The sequence below is a fragment of the Pseudophryne corroboree genome, chromosome 2 (genome assembly GCF_028390025.1).
Source record: "Pseudophryne corroboree isolate aPseCor3 chromosome 2, aPseCor3.hap2, whole genome shotgun sequence".
NCBI classification, from domain to species: domain Eukaryota; kingdom Metazoa; phylum Chordata; class Amphibia; order Anura; family Myobatrachidae; genus Pseudophryne; species Pseudophryne corroboree.
The window spans coordinates 813,150,285-813,166,963 of NC_086445.1; the positions used below are offsets into that span (position 1 = coordinate 813,150,285).

The 16,679-nt window shown below is 49.6% G+C and overlaps 1 protein-coding gene and 1 long non-coding RNA gene across 2 annotated transcripts in view; one reads left to right on the forward strand and one right to left on the reverse strand.

The window, feature by feature from the left end:
* MYOG (myogenin) overlaps positions 1 to 5,495 on the reverse strand; it is a 491,596-nt gene extending 486,101 nt beyond the window's left edge. The window contains exons 1-2 of the mRNA XM_063955669.1: positions 4,833 to 5,495; positions 4,093 to 4,235 (exon numbers count right to left, since the gene is read on the reverse strand). Coding sequence (XP_063811739.1) covers positions 4,093 to 4,148 — 56 coding nt within the window. The 5' untranslated portion in view covers positions 4,149 to 4,235; positions 4,833 to 5,495. The remainder of the gene's footprint in view (positions 1 to 4,092; positions 4,236 to 4,832) is intronic.
* The window catches only part of LOC135049795 (uncharacterized), a 75,594-nt gene that overhangs the window by 23,011 nt on the left and 35,904 nt on the right, over positions 1 to 16,679 (forward strand). The window lies entirely within an intron of this gene.

Sequence of the window (16,679 nt, forward strand, 5' to 3'; positions counted from 1 at the left end):
AGTGTTCCCTGTTGCCTAGCAGCAGCCTAGAGAGGGGAGGGGGTGAGAGGACTGGCTGAGCAGGCTCATATGAAGCAGAGAGAGTGTCAGACAGCCTCTGAATGAACTTAGGAGCAGCAAGGGGAGGCATAGTTATTAGGAAATAGAAAAAACAAGACACCATCGGAACACCATCGAATGACTATCATTCGATGGTGAAAAACATCGGGAGGCCACCATTTAATGCTAAAAACACTACCATCGAAAGGAAAACATCGATGGTTTGGAAACATCGACCATCGATGTCCATCCCTAATCATGATTCATCCTGAGTCTGCCTGTGAGTTGAGACAGTTGTACACTGTGTAGACTCAGTGACTCAGTGGATGGATCTGATTCATGCAGCATAAGCCTGCAGGAGGTGGAGCCCCTGTGGTACAGGGCTCTCAGCTCAGTGTTCTCAACTCACTGTTCCTGCTCAATGTGATTGTGGGTGGCAAACTCGGTATCCGGACTCCAGGTCGACAGCACAAAGGTCGACACACCTTAGGTTGACGCCAATTGGTCGACACACCTTAGGTCGACATGGACAAAATGTCGACATGGACAAAAGGTCGACAGGAACAAGGTCGACATGGAAAAAGGTCGACATGAGTTTTTCACAATTTTTTCCTTTTTTTTAACCTTTTCATACTTAACGATCCACGTGGACTACGATTGGAACGGTAAAGTGTGCCGAGCAAAGCGGTAGCGGAGCGAAGGCACCATGCACGAAGCATGGCGAGCGAAGCGAGCCATGCGAGGGGACGCGGTGCACTAATTGGGGTTCCCGGTCACTCTACGAAGAAAACGACACCAAAAAAACATAAAAAACTCATGTCGACCTTTTTCCATGTCGACCTTGTTCCTGTCGACCTTTTGTCCATGTCGACCTAAGGTGTGTCGACCAATTGGCATCGACCTAAGGTGTGTCGACCTTTGTGCTGTCGACCCTCAGTCCCAGACCCGGCAAACTCCCTGGAGGCTAGATAGTGGATAATATAATAAATACAAGCCCACCTAAAATTATCTAATTAGCAAAGTATGCAAAGTAAAAAAAAATGTTTTTATTTGGTTTAGTTACAGACTGAATGATGTGTTTCATGGCTGTTAAGCTTTCTCTCCTCAGCCAGAAGTAATGTGCATATTCTGTAACTAGTGTGCAATAAGTGGTTATTAATAATATATCAACATAACACTGAATCTATGTTATTATATTATTAATAATCAGTGCATAAGCAGCTGCCTCCCCCAGATACACTGCACATTCACTGCAGCTGAATAACTCCCTCCATGAGTCCAGCACTGATCTGCCAGCACTGGCAACTCACTGATTCATGTGCAGTCTCTGCAATACATTCCACTACAAATGAGTCATGACTCATGTGCCGAGACACTGACTCGAGACACTTCACTGAACTGAGTCATGTGTCTCAACTCAGTTCAGTGAATCACTTTGCCCATGACTAGTGCGAAGTCCTGCATGTGGCTGAGCATGCGGCTCCCTCCCCCCTCCTCTCAGGCAGCACGGGTCAGGGAGAGCTGCTGCTGGCGGCGGAGGCTGGAGAGGAGACAGCAGCAACAGAGCGGGGCAGAGCAGCTTCGGCTCTATCTATGGCTCTATCTCCAGGCAGGTCTTAAACTGTATGCCATTGTGTAAACACATCCTTACTGCACTCATCCTTCGTTAACAGTCCATTTACTTTCCCAGTCTGCCTTTCAGCCATTACTCTAGGTGTAAGTACCACATAAATGTATAGATGCCCCACTCAGCATCAGCCCCTTAGTGTCTAGTTTTTGTTTCTTACTATTAGATATGTCTGAACTACAGCAGGCCCTAGTTGTCGGGGCATGATGGCAGTTGAGTTTCACAGGCTCCAGCATGTTTTGGTTGTAATGATTTCCTGGGATTTGTACACTAATGTCTTAAATACTATAAGAAGTTACCCTGGAGTCCACCACCCACAAAGGCCAGGAAGAGTAGAAAATATAATATTTATTTAAAAATTAGATATATAAAAGTGAAAATATGTATGTACATCAGTGGCGTGCGGTGAGGTCAGTGGCTGGTGAGGCACTGCAGCCATAATGTCCACCGAGTCCCACCGATGACCCCTAACACAGCGGAGCCGATGCCTGCTACCACCCCCAAGCTAATGCCCACTACCACCGCCACTAATGGCTGCTGCTCACGCCAATGGCCGCCCCCACCAATGTCCTACAAATTGCCACCATCAGCCACCCCGACAGCCCTACTGCTAATTCGCATCTCAGTCCAATTATTAAAAAATATACTTTGTGCAGACCCCCGCCGCCCAATCACATAAGACTCAGTGACAGGAGCGTGCTTGCATTTGGACTGACAGCTAGAGGCATAACAAGGGTTTTTGGCACCCAGGGCAAGAGGAGAAGAGAGAGAGGGGGAGGATAAGGAGGGAAGAGGAGGAGGAGGATAAGGAGGGAAGAGATGGAGGAGGATAAGGAGGGAAGAGATGGAGGAGGATAAGGAGGGAAGAGGAGGGAGGAGGATAAGGAGGGAAGAGATGGAAGAGGATAAGGAGGGAAGAGATGGAGGAGAATAAGGAGGGAAGAGGAGGGAGGAGGATAAGGAGGTTAGAGGAGGGAGGAGGATAAGGAGGTTAGAGGAGGGAGGAGAATAAGGAGGTTAGAGGAGGGAGGAGGATAAGGAGGGAAGAGATAGAGGAGGATAAGGAGGGAAGAGATGGAGGAGGATAAGGAGGGAAGAGGAGGAGGAGGAGGAGGAAAGAGGAGGAGGAGGACAAGGAGGGAAGAAGAGGAGGAGGAGGACGACAAGGAGGGAAGAGGAGGAGGAGGAGGACAAGGAGGGAAGAGGAGGAGGAGGAGGACAAGGAGGGAAGAGGAGGAGGAGGACGACAAGGAGGGAAGAGGAGGAGGAGGACAAGGAGGGAAGAGGAGGAGGAGGACAAGGAGGGAAGAGGAGGAGGAGGACAAGGAGGGAAGAGATGGAGGAGGGGGATAAGGAGGGAAGAGATGGAGGAGGGGGATAAGGAGGGAAGAGATGGAGGAGGGGGATAAGGAGGGAAGAGGAGGAGGATAAGGAGGGAACAGGAGGAGGAGGATAAGGAGGGAAGAAGAGGAGGAGGATAAGGAGGGAAGAGGAGGAGGAGGATAAGGAGGGAAGAGATGGAGGAGGATAAGGAGGGAAGAGATGGAGGAGGGGGATAAGGAGGGAAGAGGAGGAGGATAAGGAGGGAACAGGAGGAGGAGGATAAGGAGGGAAGAAGAGGAGGAGGATAAGGAGGGAAGAGGAGGAGGAGGATAAGGAGGGAAGAGGAGGAGGATAAGGAGGGAAGAGGAGGAGGAGGATAAGGAAGGAAGTGAAGGAGGAGGATAAGGAGGGAAGTGGAGGAGGAGGATAAGGAGGGAAGTGGAGGAGGATAAGGAGGGAAGTGGAGGAGGATAAGGAGGGAAGTGGAGGAGGAGGGAAGTGGAGGAGGAGGGAAGAGGAGGAGGAGGATAAGGAGGGAAGTGGAGGAGGATAAGGAGGGAAGTGGAGGAGGAGGGAAGAGGAGGAGGAGGGATGAGGAGGAAGAGGAGGATAAGGAGGATAAGGAGGGATGAGGCGGAGGAAGAGGATAAAGAGGGTAGAGGAGGAGGATAAGGAGGGATGAGGAGGAGGAAGAGGATAAAGAGGGTAGAGGAGGAGGAAGAGGAGGATAAGGAGGGAAGAGGAGGCGGAAGAGGCTGAAGAGAAGGAAGGAGGAGGGAGGAGGGAGGAGGATAAGAAGAAATAGGGAGAGAGGGAGGAGAGAGGAATAAGATAAGAAAGAGAAAGGAGGAGAGGAGAAGAGTAAGAGAGGGAGGAGGAGAGAGGAATAAAAGAAAGAGAAAGGAGGAGAAGAGAGGAATAAGAGAAGAAAGAGAAATGAGAAGAGGAAGAGAGGGAGGAAGAGAAGGAGAGAGGGGGAGAAGGGGGGGGGGAGTCATAAAAATATATTACATTTATTAATAAATCACATTTAGATTTATCAATAAAAATGAGTATATACTCAATATAAATATATACAAAAAAAATATTAGCTGCGGGGTTACCGTGAACCGGAGCGGCTGAGTGTATGGAAGCAGTATCTCTCTCTGATATTGCGCATCCACCGTCGGGTCAGCTGCGTGTGGCTCCCTGAAGCTAAAGGGTCCTCTGAATTCAAACCAGTGTCCACCAGGTCAGCAGCAGGGAGCTACAAGGAGACATACACAGGGTTAAGGGGTGAACAGTGTGTCATACACAGGGGGAAGGTGTGTACAGTGTGTAATACACAGAGGGAAGGTGTGTACAGTGTGTCATACACACAGCGGTAGGGGATACAGGTTGCCATGCACTGGGGAAAGGGACACTAGGTGTAATGCACACAAAGGTAGAGGGGTACAGGGTGTTTCACAATCACACAGGGGTAGGGGGATACAATGAGTCACACCCACAAACACAGGAGTAGGGGGGGGTACAGAGTGTCACACACACACATGGGTATGGGGGTAAAGGGTGTCACAAACACACACACATAGGGGTAAGGGAGTACAGGGTGTCTCTCACACACACACACACACACACACACACACACACATGGGTAGGGGGGAGTACAGGGTGTCACACATACACGGGTATGGGGGTAAAGGGTGACACAAACACGCACACACACAGAGGTAAGGTAGTACAGGGTGTCAGACACACACACATGGGTAGGAAGGGTGCACAGGGTGTCACATACGCAGATCGGGGAGGTACAGGGTGTCACACACACATGGGTAGGGGGGTACAGGGCTCCTCGGGCACTCACCACTTGAGCTCCAATCCACCTCAGGTGAGCTGAAGGGTAAGAGGGGGACCCGCGGAACCAGGTACGGGCCTCCACTGGCTAATGGCGAGACACCACGGGGAACTGTACTATGCTACAGGAGGCAGAGCCCTGCTTCCTCTAAACGTCCTCCAAAAGAAACAGCCCTGCCTGCCATGGGGACATACAGGGACAGGTCTGGTGAGCTGGAAAGCTGCGACCCTCGCCAAGGCCACAGGAGCCGTGGCGCCCACCATCCTCTAGCAGCCAGTGACCCTCAATGCCCTCCCTCCTCCAGCACGTCGCCAAGGCCACAGGAGCATGGGCTGCTGGAGGAGGGAGGGCACCGCGGAGACATCGTCCGCTGGAGGAGGGAGAGCGCCGGGGGGGATATCGTCCGCTGGAGGAGGGAGGGCGCCGGGGGTCAGAGGCTGCTGGAGGAGAGAGGGCGCCGCGGAGACATCAGCTGTTGGAGGATGGAGGGCGCCGGGGGTCAGAGGCTGCTGGAGGAGGGAGGGCGCCGCGGAGACATCGTCCGCTGGAGGAGGGAGAGCGCCGGGGGCATATCGGCTGCTGGAGGAGGGAGAGCGTTGGGACTCCTGTGGCCTTGACGACATGCTGGATGTGCTGGAGGAGGGACCTGCACGAGTGCACGCACCCAACTAGCCCCACCCACCCGCGTTACGCCACTGCTGTCAGCATGCGAAGCGGCACTTCTAGAGGTGCCGCTTATAGTAGTTTTTTTAATGGGCTATTGCTGCCCGATGCCTGACCCCACCCCCCTCTTCCGGCCTTAGTTCATTGATAGCGGGAGGCACCGAGAGCGGTGCCTCCAAAACACATTTAAAATAGTTTCTACTAGGTAAAATTTGAATAAAATAATAATATGGCTAAAGTATGTTCTTTGTATTATTTTATTCATTATTCACAGGGGAGGCACTGCCTCCCCTGCCTCCCCTGACTGCACGTCCCTGATGTACATATATATGTATGTATGTATGTATGTATGTATGTATGTTTGTTCTTCATAGGCTCCTACATGGCTTGATGGATCTGGGGGGGGTAATTCAGATCTAATCGCTGCTGTGTGTTTTCGCTCAGCGGGCAATCAGATCCTAACTGCGCACGCGTATACACCGCAATGCACACATGCATCAAACAACAGCAACAGGCATCGCCAGCCAGTGGCGGGATGTTGCGAAAAAGCCGATCGCACGGGCATTCACAAGGTGATTGACAGGAAGAGGCCATTTGTGGGTGGCAACTGACCGTTTACAGGGGGGTAAATTTACTAAGTTGGGAGTTTTTTAGAACTGGTGATGTTGCTCATAGCAACCAATCAGATTCTCCTTAACATTTATCTAGTTGCTTCTAAAAGATATTAGATGTAATCTGATTGGTTGCTATTGGCAATATCACTAGTTCTAAAAATCTCCCACCTTAGTAAATTTACCCCTGGGAGTGTCTGGAAAAGCGTTTTCAGGGAGGGTATCTGACGTCAGCTCCTGCCCCGATCAGCCTGTTCTTATTGCACTGGAGGATTAAGTCCTGGGTTGCGCACAGACTGCACACACTGGGTTTTAGCAGCTCAGCTACACGTGATCGCACACTTACACAGTGAAAATACACTCCACCTGTAGGCGGCGACTATCTGATCGCAGGACAGCAAAAAAAGCAGCCCAGCGATCAGATCTGAATTAGATCCCTGGACCAAAGTTGGAACACATATAATTAATTATCCAACTTAAAAGAGTGGCAGGCTTTAAACTAAAAAAATCCACCCCTTTCAGGGCCAGGCTCATATATACAGTATATCTTACACAGTATATAAAATTCATTGCTCTGTTTGTTTGTTTGTTTGTTTGAGAGTCCGGTTATGCATTCGGACACCCCTGCACCGATTAGGATGAAACTAGTGCAAGGTGGTCCAGTTGGATCCTGGCCAGGTTTTAGGGGGTTAGGGTCCTGCTCAGGACCTCACGGCTGAATGCGCCAGACAGAACTTTGACCCATGGAGCCTGTACTGGGCCTGCCACTGCATACTTTTGGATGAAACCTTCCCATAGTGGTAACATTGTATCCCAGAAGACATACTAAGGGGTTGGGGTCCCAGTCGGACTTCCCATTGGTGTACGCTGGGCAGAACTTTCACGCAGGGAGCCTGTTCTGGGCCTTACACTGAAGGGATTTTGATGAAAACTTTAATGAACTGAAATAACTGACTGAAATAATCATAAATCAATGAACTAAAATAACAGACAGAAATGGAGGTGGGAAGACAAAAAATGTTGTGTGCACAGAAGCCTTGGAATAGTAACATTGATAACAGAAGGGAAACTTTAAACCCATCTCGCAATGGAAAAGTGATTATAAAACTGATCAGAAACAAAATCTGGGGGATCAAGGCTACCGGCAACACCCCAAAAACAAAAGCGACACTTGGCAGCCACCTCATGAATATTATTTTTTCTCTATCGTCCTTGTGGATGCTGGGGTTCCTGAAAGGACCATGGGGAATAGCGGCTCCGCAGGAGACAGGGCACAAAAAGTAAAGCTTTCCGATCAGGTGGTGTGCACTGGCTCCTCCCCCTATGACCCTCCTCCAGACTCCAGTTAGATTTTTGTGCCCGGCCGAGAAGGGTGCAATCTAGGTGGCTCTCCTAAAGAGCTGCTTAGAGAAAGTTTAGCTTAGGTTTTTTATTTTACAGTGAGTCCTGCTGGCAACAGGATCACTGCAACGAGGGACTTAGGGGAGAAGGAGTGAACTCACCTGCGTGCAGGATGGATTGGCTTCTTGGCTACTGGACATCAGCTCCAGAGGGACGATCACAGGTACAGCCTGGATGGTCACCGGAGCCGCGCCGCCGGCCCCCTTGCAGATGCTGAAGTAAGAAGAGGTCCAGAATCGGCGGCTGAAGACTCCTGCAGTCTTCTAAAGGTAGCGCACAGCACTGCAGCTGTGCGCCATTTTCCTCTCAGCACACTTCACACGGCAGTCACTGAGGGTGCAGGGCGCTGGGAGGGGGGCGCCCTGGGAGGCAAATGAAAACCTTTTTTGGCGAAAAATACCTCACATATAGCCCCCAGAGGCTATATGGAGATATTTAACCCCTGCCAAGATTCACTAAATAGCGGGAGACGAGCCCGCCGAAAAAGGGGCGGGGCCTATCTCCTCAGCACACAGCGCCATTTTCTCTCACAGAAAGCCTGGAGAGAAGGCTCCCAGGCTCTCCCCTGCACTGCACTACAGAAACAGGGTTAAAACAGAGAGGGGGGGCACTGATTTTGGCGATATTGAGATATATATAAAGATGCTATAAGGGAAAACACTTATATAAGGTTGTCCCTATATAATTATAGCGTTTTGGTGTGTGCTGGCAAACTCTCCCTCTGTCTCCCCAAAGGGCTAGTGTGGGTCCTGTCCTCTGTCAGAGCATTCCCGGTGTGTGTGCTGTGTGTCGGTACGTGTGTGTCGACATGTATGAGGACGATGTTGGTGAGGAGGCGGAGAAATTGCCTGTAATGGTGATGTCACTCTCTAGGGAGTCGACACCGGAATGGATGGCTTATTTAGGGAATTACGTGAGAATGTCAACACGCTGCAAGGTCGGTTGACGACGTGAGACGGCCGACAAACTATTAGTACCGGTCCAGGCGTCTCAGAAACACCGTCAGGGGCGTTAAAAACGCCCATTTACCTCAGTCGGTCGACACAGACACAGACACGGACACTGAATCCAGTGTCGACGGTGAATAAACAAACGTATTTCTCATTAGGGCCACACGTTAAGGGCAATGAAGGAGGTGTTGCATATTTCTGATACTACAAGTACCACAAAAAAGGGTATTATGTGGGAGTGAAAAAACTACCGGTAGTTTTTCCTGAATCAGATAAAATAAAATGAAGTGTGTGATGATGCGTGGGGTTACCCCGATAGCAAATATTGGCGTTATACCCTTTCCCGCCAGAAATTAGGGCGCGTTGGGAAACACCCCTTAGAGTGATAAGGCGCTCACACGCTTATCAAGTGGCGTTACCGTCTCCAGATACGGCCGCCCTCAAGGAGCCAGCTGATAGGAAGCTGGAAAGATATCCTAAAAAGTATATACACACATACGGTGGTTATACTGCGACCAGCGATCGCCATCAGCCTGGAGATGCAGTGCTGGGTTGGCTTGGTCGGATTCCCTGACTGAAAATATTTTATTCATATAGAGCATTTAATAGGATGCATTCTATATATATGTACGTGAGATGCACAGAGGGATATTTGCTCTCTGGCATCAAGATAAGTACGTTGTCCATATCACCCAGAAGATGTCATGGACACGACAGTGGTCAGGTGATACAGATCCCATACGGCACATGGAAGTATTGCCGTATAAAGGGAAGGAGTTAGTTGGGGTCGGTCCATCGGACCTGGGGACCACGGCAACAGCTGGGATATCCAACCTTTTTACCCCAAGTTACATCTCAGCTGAAAAAGACACCGTCTTTTCAGCCTCAATCCTTCCTTTCCCATGAGGGCATGCAGGCAAAAGGCCAGTCATATCTGCCCAGACATAGAGGTAAGGGAAGTAGACTGCAGCAGGCAGCCCCTTCCCAGGAAAAGAAGCCCTCCACCGCGTCTGCCAAGTCCTCAGCATGACGCTGGGGCCATGCAAGCGGACTCAAGGTGGGGGGGTAGTCTCAAGAGTCTCAGCGCGCAGTGGGATCACTCGCAGGTTGACCCCTAGATAGTACAAGTATTATCCCAGGGGTACAGATTGGAGAGTCGAGACATCTTCTCCTCGCAGGTTTCTGAAGTCTGCTTTACCAACGGCTCCCTCCGACAGGGAGGCAGCATTGGAAACAATTCACAAGCTGTATATCCAGCAGGTGATAATCAAAGTACCCCTCCTACAACAAGGAAAAGGGTATTATTTTTCCACACTATATTGTGGTACTGACGCCAGACGGCTTGGTGAGACATAGTCTAAACTGAAATCTTTGAACACTTACATAAAAGGTTCAAATCGAGATGGAGTCACTCAGAGCAGTGATAGCGAACCGGAAAAAAGGGGACTATATGGGGTCCCTGGACATCAAGGATTACCTCCATGTCCAAATTTGCCCTTCTCAACAAGGGTACCTCTGGTTCGTGGTACAGAACTGTCAATATCAGTTTCAGACGATGCCGTTTGAATTATCCACGGCACCCCGGGCCTTTTACCAAGGTAATGGCCGAAAAGATGTTTCTTCAAAGAAAAAAGGCATCTAAATTATCCCTTACTTGGACGATATCCTGAAAAGGGCAAGTTCCAGAGAACAGTTGGAGGTCGGAAGAGCACTATCTAAAGTAGTTCTACGACAGCACGACTGGATTCTAAATATTCCAAGAATCGCAGCTGTTTTCCGACGATACGTCTGCTGTTCCTAGGAATGATTCTGGGCATAGTCCAGAAAAAGGTGTTCCTCCGGGAGGAAAAAGCCAAGGAGTTATTCGACCTAGTCAGAAACCTCCTAAAACCAGGCCAAGTATCAGTGCATCAATGCACAGGAGTCCTGGGAAAAATGGTGGCTTCTTACGAAGCGATTCCATTCGGCAGATCTCAGGGGATTTGCTGGACGAATGGTCCGGATCGCATTTTCAGATGCATCAGCGGATAATCCTGTCTCCAAGGACAAGGGTGTCTCTTCTGTGGGGGCTGCAGAGTGCTCATCTTTTAGAGGGCAGCACACTCAGCATTCAGGACTGTGTTCTGGGGACCACGGATACCAGCCTGAGAGGCTGGGGAGTAGTCACACAGGGAAAAAATTTCCAAGGAAGTGTGGTCAAGTCTGGAGACTTCTCTCCACATGAATATACTGGAGCTAAGGGCAATTTACAATGCTCTGAGCCTAGGAAGACTCCTGCTTCAAAGTCAACCGGTGCTGATCCAGTAGGACATCATCATGGCGGTCGCCCACGTTATCAGACGGGGCGACACAAGAAGCAGGAGGGCAATGACAGCAAGGATTCTTCGCTGGGCGGAAAATCATGTGATAACACTGTCAGCAGTGTTCATTCCGGGAGTGGGCAACTGGGAAGATTTCCTCAGCATAAATGAATTCCACCCGGAAAAGTGGAAACTTAATCTGGAAGTTTCCACATGATTGTAAACCGTTGGGAAAGACCAAAGGTGGTTATGATGGCGTCCCACCTGAAGCGCCAGGTCAAGAGACACTCAGGCAATAGCTGGGACGCTCTGGTAACACCGTCGGTGTACCAGTCGGTGTATGTGTTCCATCCTCTGCTTTTCATACCCAATGTATTGAAAATGATAGGAAGGAGAGGAGTAAGAACTATACTCGTGGCTCCGGTTTGGCCAAGAAGGACTTGGTTCCCGGAACTTAAAGAGATACTAAGAAGGGTCTTGATTCGGCAAGAACCGTGTCTGTTCCGGGACTTACCGCAGCTGCGTTGACGCCAAGGCGGGTGAACGCCGGATCCTAAGGGAAAGAGGCATTCCGGAAGAGGTCATCCCTACCCTGGTCAGAGCCAGGAAGGAGGTGACCGCACAACATTATCACCACTTAGGTGAAAATATGTGCCAGGGTGTGAGTCCAGGAAGGCTCCACGGAAGAATTTCAACTAGGTTAATTTCTACATTTCCTGCAAACAGGAGTGTCTATGGGTCTCAAATTGGGTCCATTAAGGTTCAAATTTCGGCCTGTTGATTTTCTTCCAGAAAGAAATTGGCTTCAGTTCCTGAAGTCCAGAAGTTGTTAAGGGAGTACTGCATATACAGCCCCTTTGATGTCTCCAGTGGCACTGGGCGATCTCAACGTAGTTTTGGGATTCCTAAAAAATCACATTGGTTTAAACAACTCAAATCTGTGGATTTGATATATCTCACATGGAAAATGACCATGCTGTTGGTCCTGGCCTCGGCCAGGCGAGTGTCAGAATTGGCGGCTTTATCTCACAAAGCCATATCTGATTGTCCATTCGGACAGAGCAAAGCTGCGGACTCGTCCCCAGTTTCTCCTTAAGGTGGTGTCAGCGTTTCACCTGACCCAGCTTATTTGTGGTACCTGCGGCTACTAGGGACTTGGAGGACTCCAAGTTGCTGGATGTTATCAGGGCCCTGAAAATATAGTTTCCAGGTTGGCTGGAGTCAGGAAATCTGACTTGCTGTTTATCCTGTATGCACCCAACAATGCTGGGTGCTTCTGCTTCTAAGCAGTCGATTGCTCGTGGGATTGGTAGCACAATTCAACTTGCACATTCTGTGGCAGGCCTGCCACAGTCTAAATCTGTTAAGGCCCATTCCACAAGGAAGGTGGGCTCATCTTGGGCGGCTGCCCGAGGGGTCTCGGCATTACAACTTTGCCGAGCAGCTACGTGGTCGGGGGAGAACACGTTTGTAAAATTCTACAAATTTGATACCCTGGCAAAAGAGGACCTGGAGTTCTCTCATTCGGTGCTGCAGAGTCATCCGCACTCTCCCGCCCGTTTGGGAGCTTTGGTATAATCCCCATGGTCCTTTCAGGAACCCCAGCATCCACAAGGACGATAGAGAAAATAAGAATTTACTTACCGATAATTCTATTTCTCGGAGTCCGTAGTGGATGCTGGGCGCCCATCCCAAGTGCGGATTATCTGCAATACTTGTACATAGTTATTGCTAACTAAATCGGGTTATTGTTGTTGTGAGCCATCTTTTCAGAGGCTCCGCTGTTATCATACTGTTAACTGGGTTCAGATCACAGGTTGTACAGTGTGATTGGTGTGGCTGGTATGAGTCTTACCCGGGATTCAAAATTCCTCCCTTATTGTGTACGCTCGTCCGGGCACAGTACCTAACTGGAGTCTGGAGGAGGGTCATAGGGGGAGGAGCCAGTGCACACCACCTGATCGGAAAGCTTTACTTTTTGTGCCCTGTCTCCTGCGGAGCCGCTATTCCCCATGGTCCTTTCAGGAACCCCAGCATCCACTACGGACTCCGAGAAATAGAATTATCGGTAAGTAAATTCTTATTTAATATGTTGTCAATTACATGCAACTCATTGATAAGTTAGTAATTAGAAAATGTAAACCCAAGCACAGCCGGGTACGTCAACTATAATATATATATATTTGTATATAAGGTCATAGTACACACTACAAACGTATAAAAAATATGTATCGCTCCCAGTAACGTGTGCAAACAAATCACATATATTATGAATTGCATATGTAGTATTCCACCACAAAGATAGCCTTTATATAGACATATGGACAATTATATTACTCTTAAAAGGTTTCAGATGGTAAATATTTAGCAATATTATAGAGGGAGAGATCTCACCCATATATTGGAGACACTGGCGTAGCTAGCATAGGTGCAGGGGATGCGGCTGCTATGGGGCCCAGGCTGTCACAGGGGCCCAGGACCCGCCGCTCCCCCTACACCAAGTTAGTTACGCTGCTGCACTACATTGCACCTGCTCCTCTCCCTGCCTGTGTTGTGTGCGTATAGCAGAACGCAGGGAGCAGGAGTACAGGTGGCCGGGTGTAGATCCCCCGCGATCCCCCTCTCCCCCTCCCAGGACGGGATGCTACGCTCAACCACATTACTATTGGTGTGTGGAGGCGTCACCTGGCAGCAGTAGAAGCATTGCCGGCCGTCCCATTAGGCACAGTACGCATTTGCATACGGCACCATTCCCTCAAGGGCGCCATTTCCTGGCGCCGGCCAAAACCGGCGCTGCCTCCCGGTTCCAGGGTCCCACTGACTTGCATGAAGGTGCAGGGACAACCGCAGCCGGCAACAGGTATTAATCGTTCGGGGATGAGGGGGGTGTGGGGGTATCCTCCTCACTCTAGTTTATATGGCTGCACATCGGGGACAGCCGCTGACCTGCGGGGCCAGTGCAGTAGAAGGGAGAGATATCCTGATCACTTGTGCTCCCGGGCCCCATGGTCCAGTTTAAAGGTGCCGCTCCAGGGACACCAGCAGGGCAAAAAGTGAGGGTAGGGTTTGGGGGGGTGCATCCCCGTACAGTATGTGTGTGGGAGGGGGGCAGGGTGCCCCTAGACCCCATATAATGTGCCAGTGTACCCCTGAACCCTGTACAATGTGTGTGTGACGTGTGTGTCAGTGTGCCCCTGAACCCTGTACAATGTGTGTGTGACGTGTGTGCCAGTGTGCCCCTGAACCATGTACACAGTGTGTGTGTGTGTGTGTGTGTGTGTGTGTGCGCGTGTGTGTGTGTGTGTGTGTGTGTGTGTGTGTGTGTGTGTGTGTGTGTGTGTGTCAGTGTGCCCCTGGACCCTATACAATGTGTGTGTGTGTCAGTGTGCCCCTGGACCCTGTACAATGTGTATTTGTGTGTGTCAGTGTACTCCTGGACCCAGTAGAATGTGTGTGTGTGTGTGTGTGTGTGTGTGTGTGTGTGTGTGTGTGTGTGTGTGTGTGTGTGTGTGTGTGTGTCAGTGCGCCCCTGGACCCTGTACAATGTGTGTGTGTGTGTGTGTCAGTGTGCCCATGGACCCTATACAATGTGTGTGTGTGTGTGTGTGTGTGTGTGTGTGTGTGTGTGTGTGTGTGTGTGTGTGTGTCAGTGTGCCCCTGGATCCTGCACAATGTATGTGTGTGTGTGTGTCAGTGTACCCCTAGACCCTATAAAATGTGTATGTGTGTGTGTCAGTGTGCTCCTGGACCCGGTAGTATGTGTGTGTGTGTGTGTGTGTGTGTGTGTGTGTGTGTGTGTGTGTGTGTGTGTGTGTGTGTGTGTCAGTGTGCCCCTGGACCCTGTACAATGTGTGTGTGACGTGTGTGTCAGTGTGCCCCTGGACCCTGTACAATGTGTGTGTGTGTGTGTGTGTGTGTGTGTGTGTGTGTGTGTGTGTGTGTGCGTGTGTGTGTGTGTGTGTGTGTGTGTCAGCGTGCCACTGGACCCTATACAGTGTGTGTGTGTGTGTGTGTGTGTGTGTGTGTGTCAGTCTGCAGCCCCAACGGGTTGTTTACAAAACTCTGTGAGTCCAGGCCAGGGTGAGATCAGAACGGGAGGGGGCAACTCACCTCCATCACATCTAATTGACTTTGGGGGCCATTCCGAGTTGATCGCTAGCTGCCGTTGTTTGCGACGCAGTGATCAGGCTAAAAATTAGCATTTCTGCGCATGCGTATGCATCACAATACACAGGCGCGTCGTACGGGTAAAATGAGAATTGTGGGTTTGCACAGAGTCTAACGAACTTTCCAGTCGCACGGCCAAACGCAGGAAGATTGACATGAAGTGGGCGTTTCTGGGTGGCAACTGACCGTTTTCAGGGAGTGCTTAGAAAAACACAGGCATTGCAGAAAAAACGCAGGCGTGGCTGGGCATTCGCTGGGCGGGTGTGTGACGTCAAAAGCTGTCCCTCCGTCATTAGACTCAACGCACACGAAGAGTAACTACAGGGCTGGTATTGTTTTGCACAAAAGATTTTGCAGGCGCTCTGCTGCACAAGCGTTCGCACTTCTGCACAGCGAAAATACACTCCCCGGTGGGCGGCGACAATGCATTTGCACGGCTGCTAAAAACTGCTAGCGAGCGATCAACTCGGAATGACCCCCTTTACCCCAAGTGGTTAAAGTGATATCTGAAGTTTCTACAACTTTAGCCTGTTAGTTACCCATCAGGAAAATCATTGCATTTTAAGTAATAATTGCATTATAATTTACTATAGTCAACCGCAAATAATTATGCAGTGGTTCCATGCTAACATTTTCCTTTTTTATTTCTCCAAATACAAAAGCAAAAGGTTTATGCTAGATGGAAGACATTTCAGTATGAATGTTAATATATTCAACACACGCTTTAAGGTCAAATGTATAAGATGGACATCAGGTATGTGTGTAAAGTGTAGAGATTTGGGCTTGGTTATAGAGCAGCTTGCAGATCAGTGAGGATTGTTATCTTTTACCACTGGAATGTAAAGTATGAAGGAATAAATCAACATCCAGAGGTTTCTCTAAAGTGAGAACAACCAGAGTTCTGTTTTTTAGAAATCAGGGCCCTCATTCCGAGTTGATCGGTCGCAAGGCGAATTTAGCAGAGTTACACACGCTAAGCCGCCGCCTACTGGGAGTGAATCTTAGCTTCTTAAAATTGCGACCGATGTATTCGCAATAATGCGATTACTAACTACTTAGCAGTTTCAGAGTAGCTCCAGACTTACTCTGCCTGTGCGATCAGTTCAGTGCTTGTCGTTCCTGGTTGACGTCACAAACACACCCAGCGTTCGCCCAGGCACTCCCACCGTTTCTCCGGCCACTCCTGCGTTTTTTCCGGAAACGGTAGCGTTTTCAGCCACACGCCCCTGAAACGCCGTGTTTCCGCCCAGTAACACCCATTTCCTGTCAATCACATTACGTTCGCCGGAGCGAAGAAAAAGCCGTGAGTAAAAATACTTTCTTCATAGTAAAGTTACTTGGCGCAGTCGCAGTGCGAACATTGCGCATGCGTACTAAGCGGATTTTCACTGCGATGCGATGAAAAATACCGAGCGAACAACTCGGAATGAGGGCCAAGGTACACAAAGGAGGGAATATCTGTGTGGTCTTTCCAAACAACAATTTATGAATCTTTTTCGCTGTTTACAAGTAGTGCAATTTTTTAAGTACAGTAAAAACACAAATCAAACTGCATTTTATCAAACTGACAGATTGCAATCCGTACTACTAATGTTTCTGTTTTATCGATACAAACAGTACAATATTTAAAGCAGTAGTTAACAGGGTTGAATTAATGGAGGGACGACTGAGGTGGTTGCCGCTGGGCCGTCTTACAAAAAGGGGTTCCCCACACAGGGTCAGTCTGAAGCATCAATTCCCAAGAATAGGTGCCCAGTGGCACCT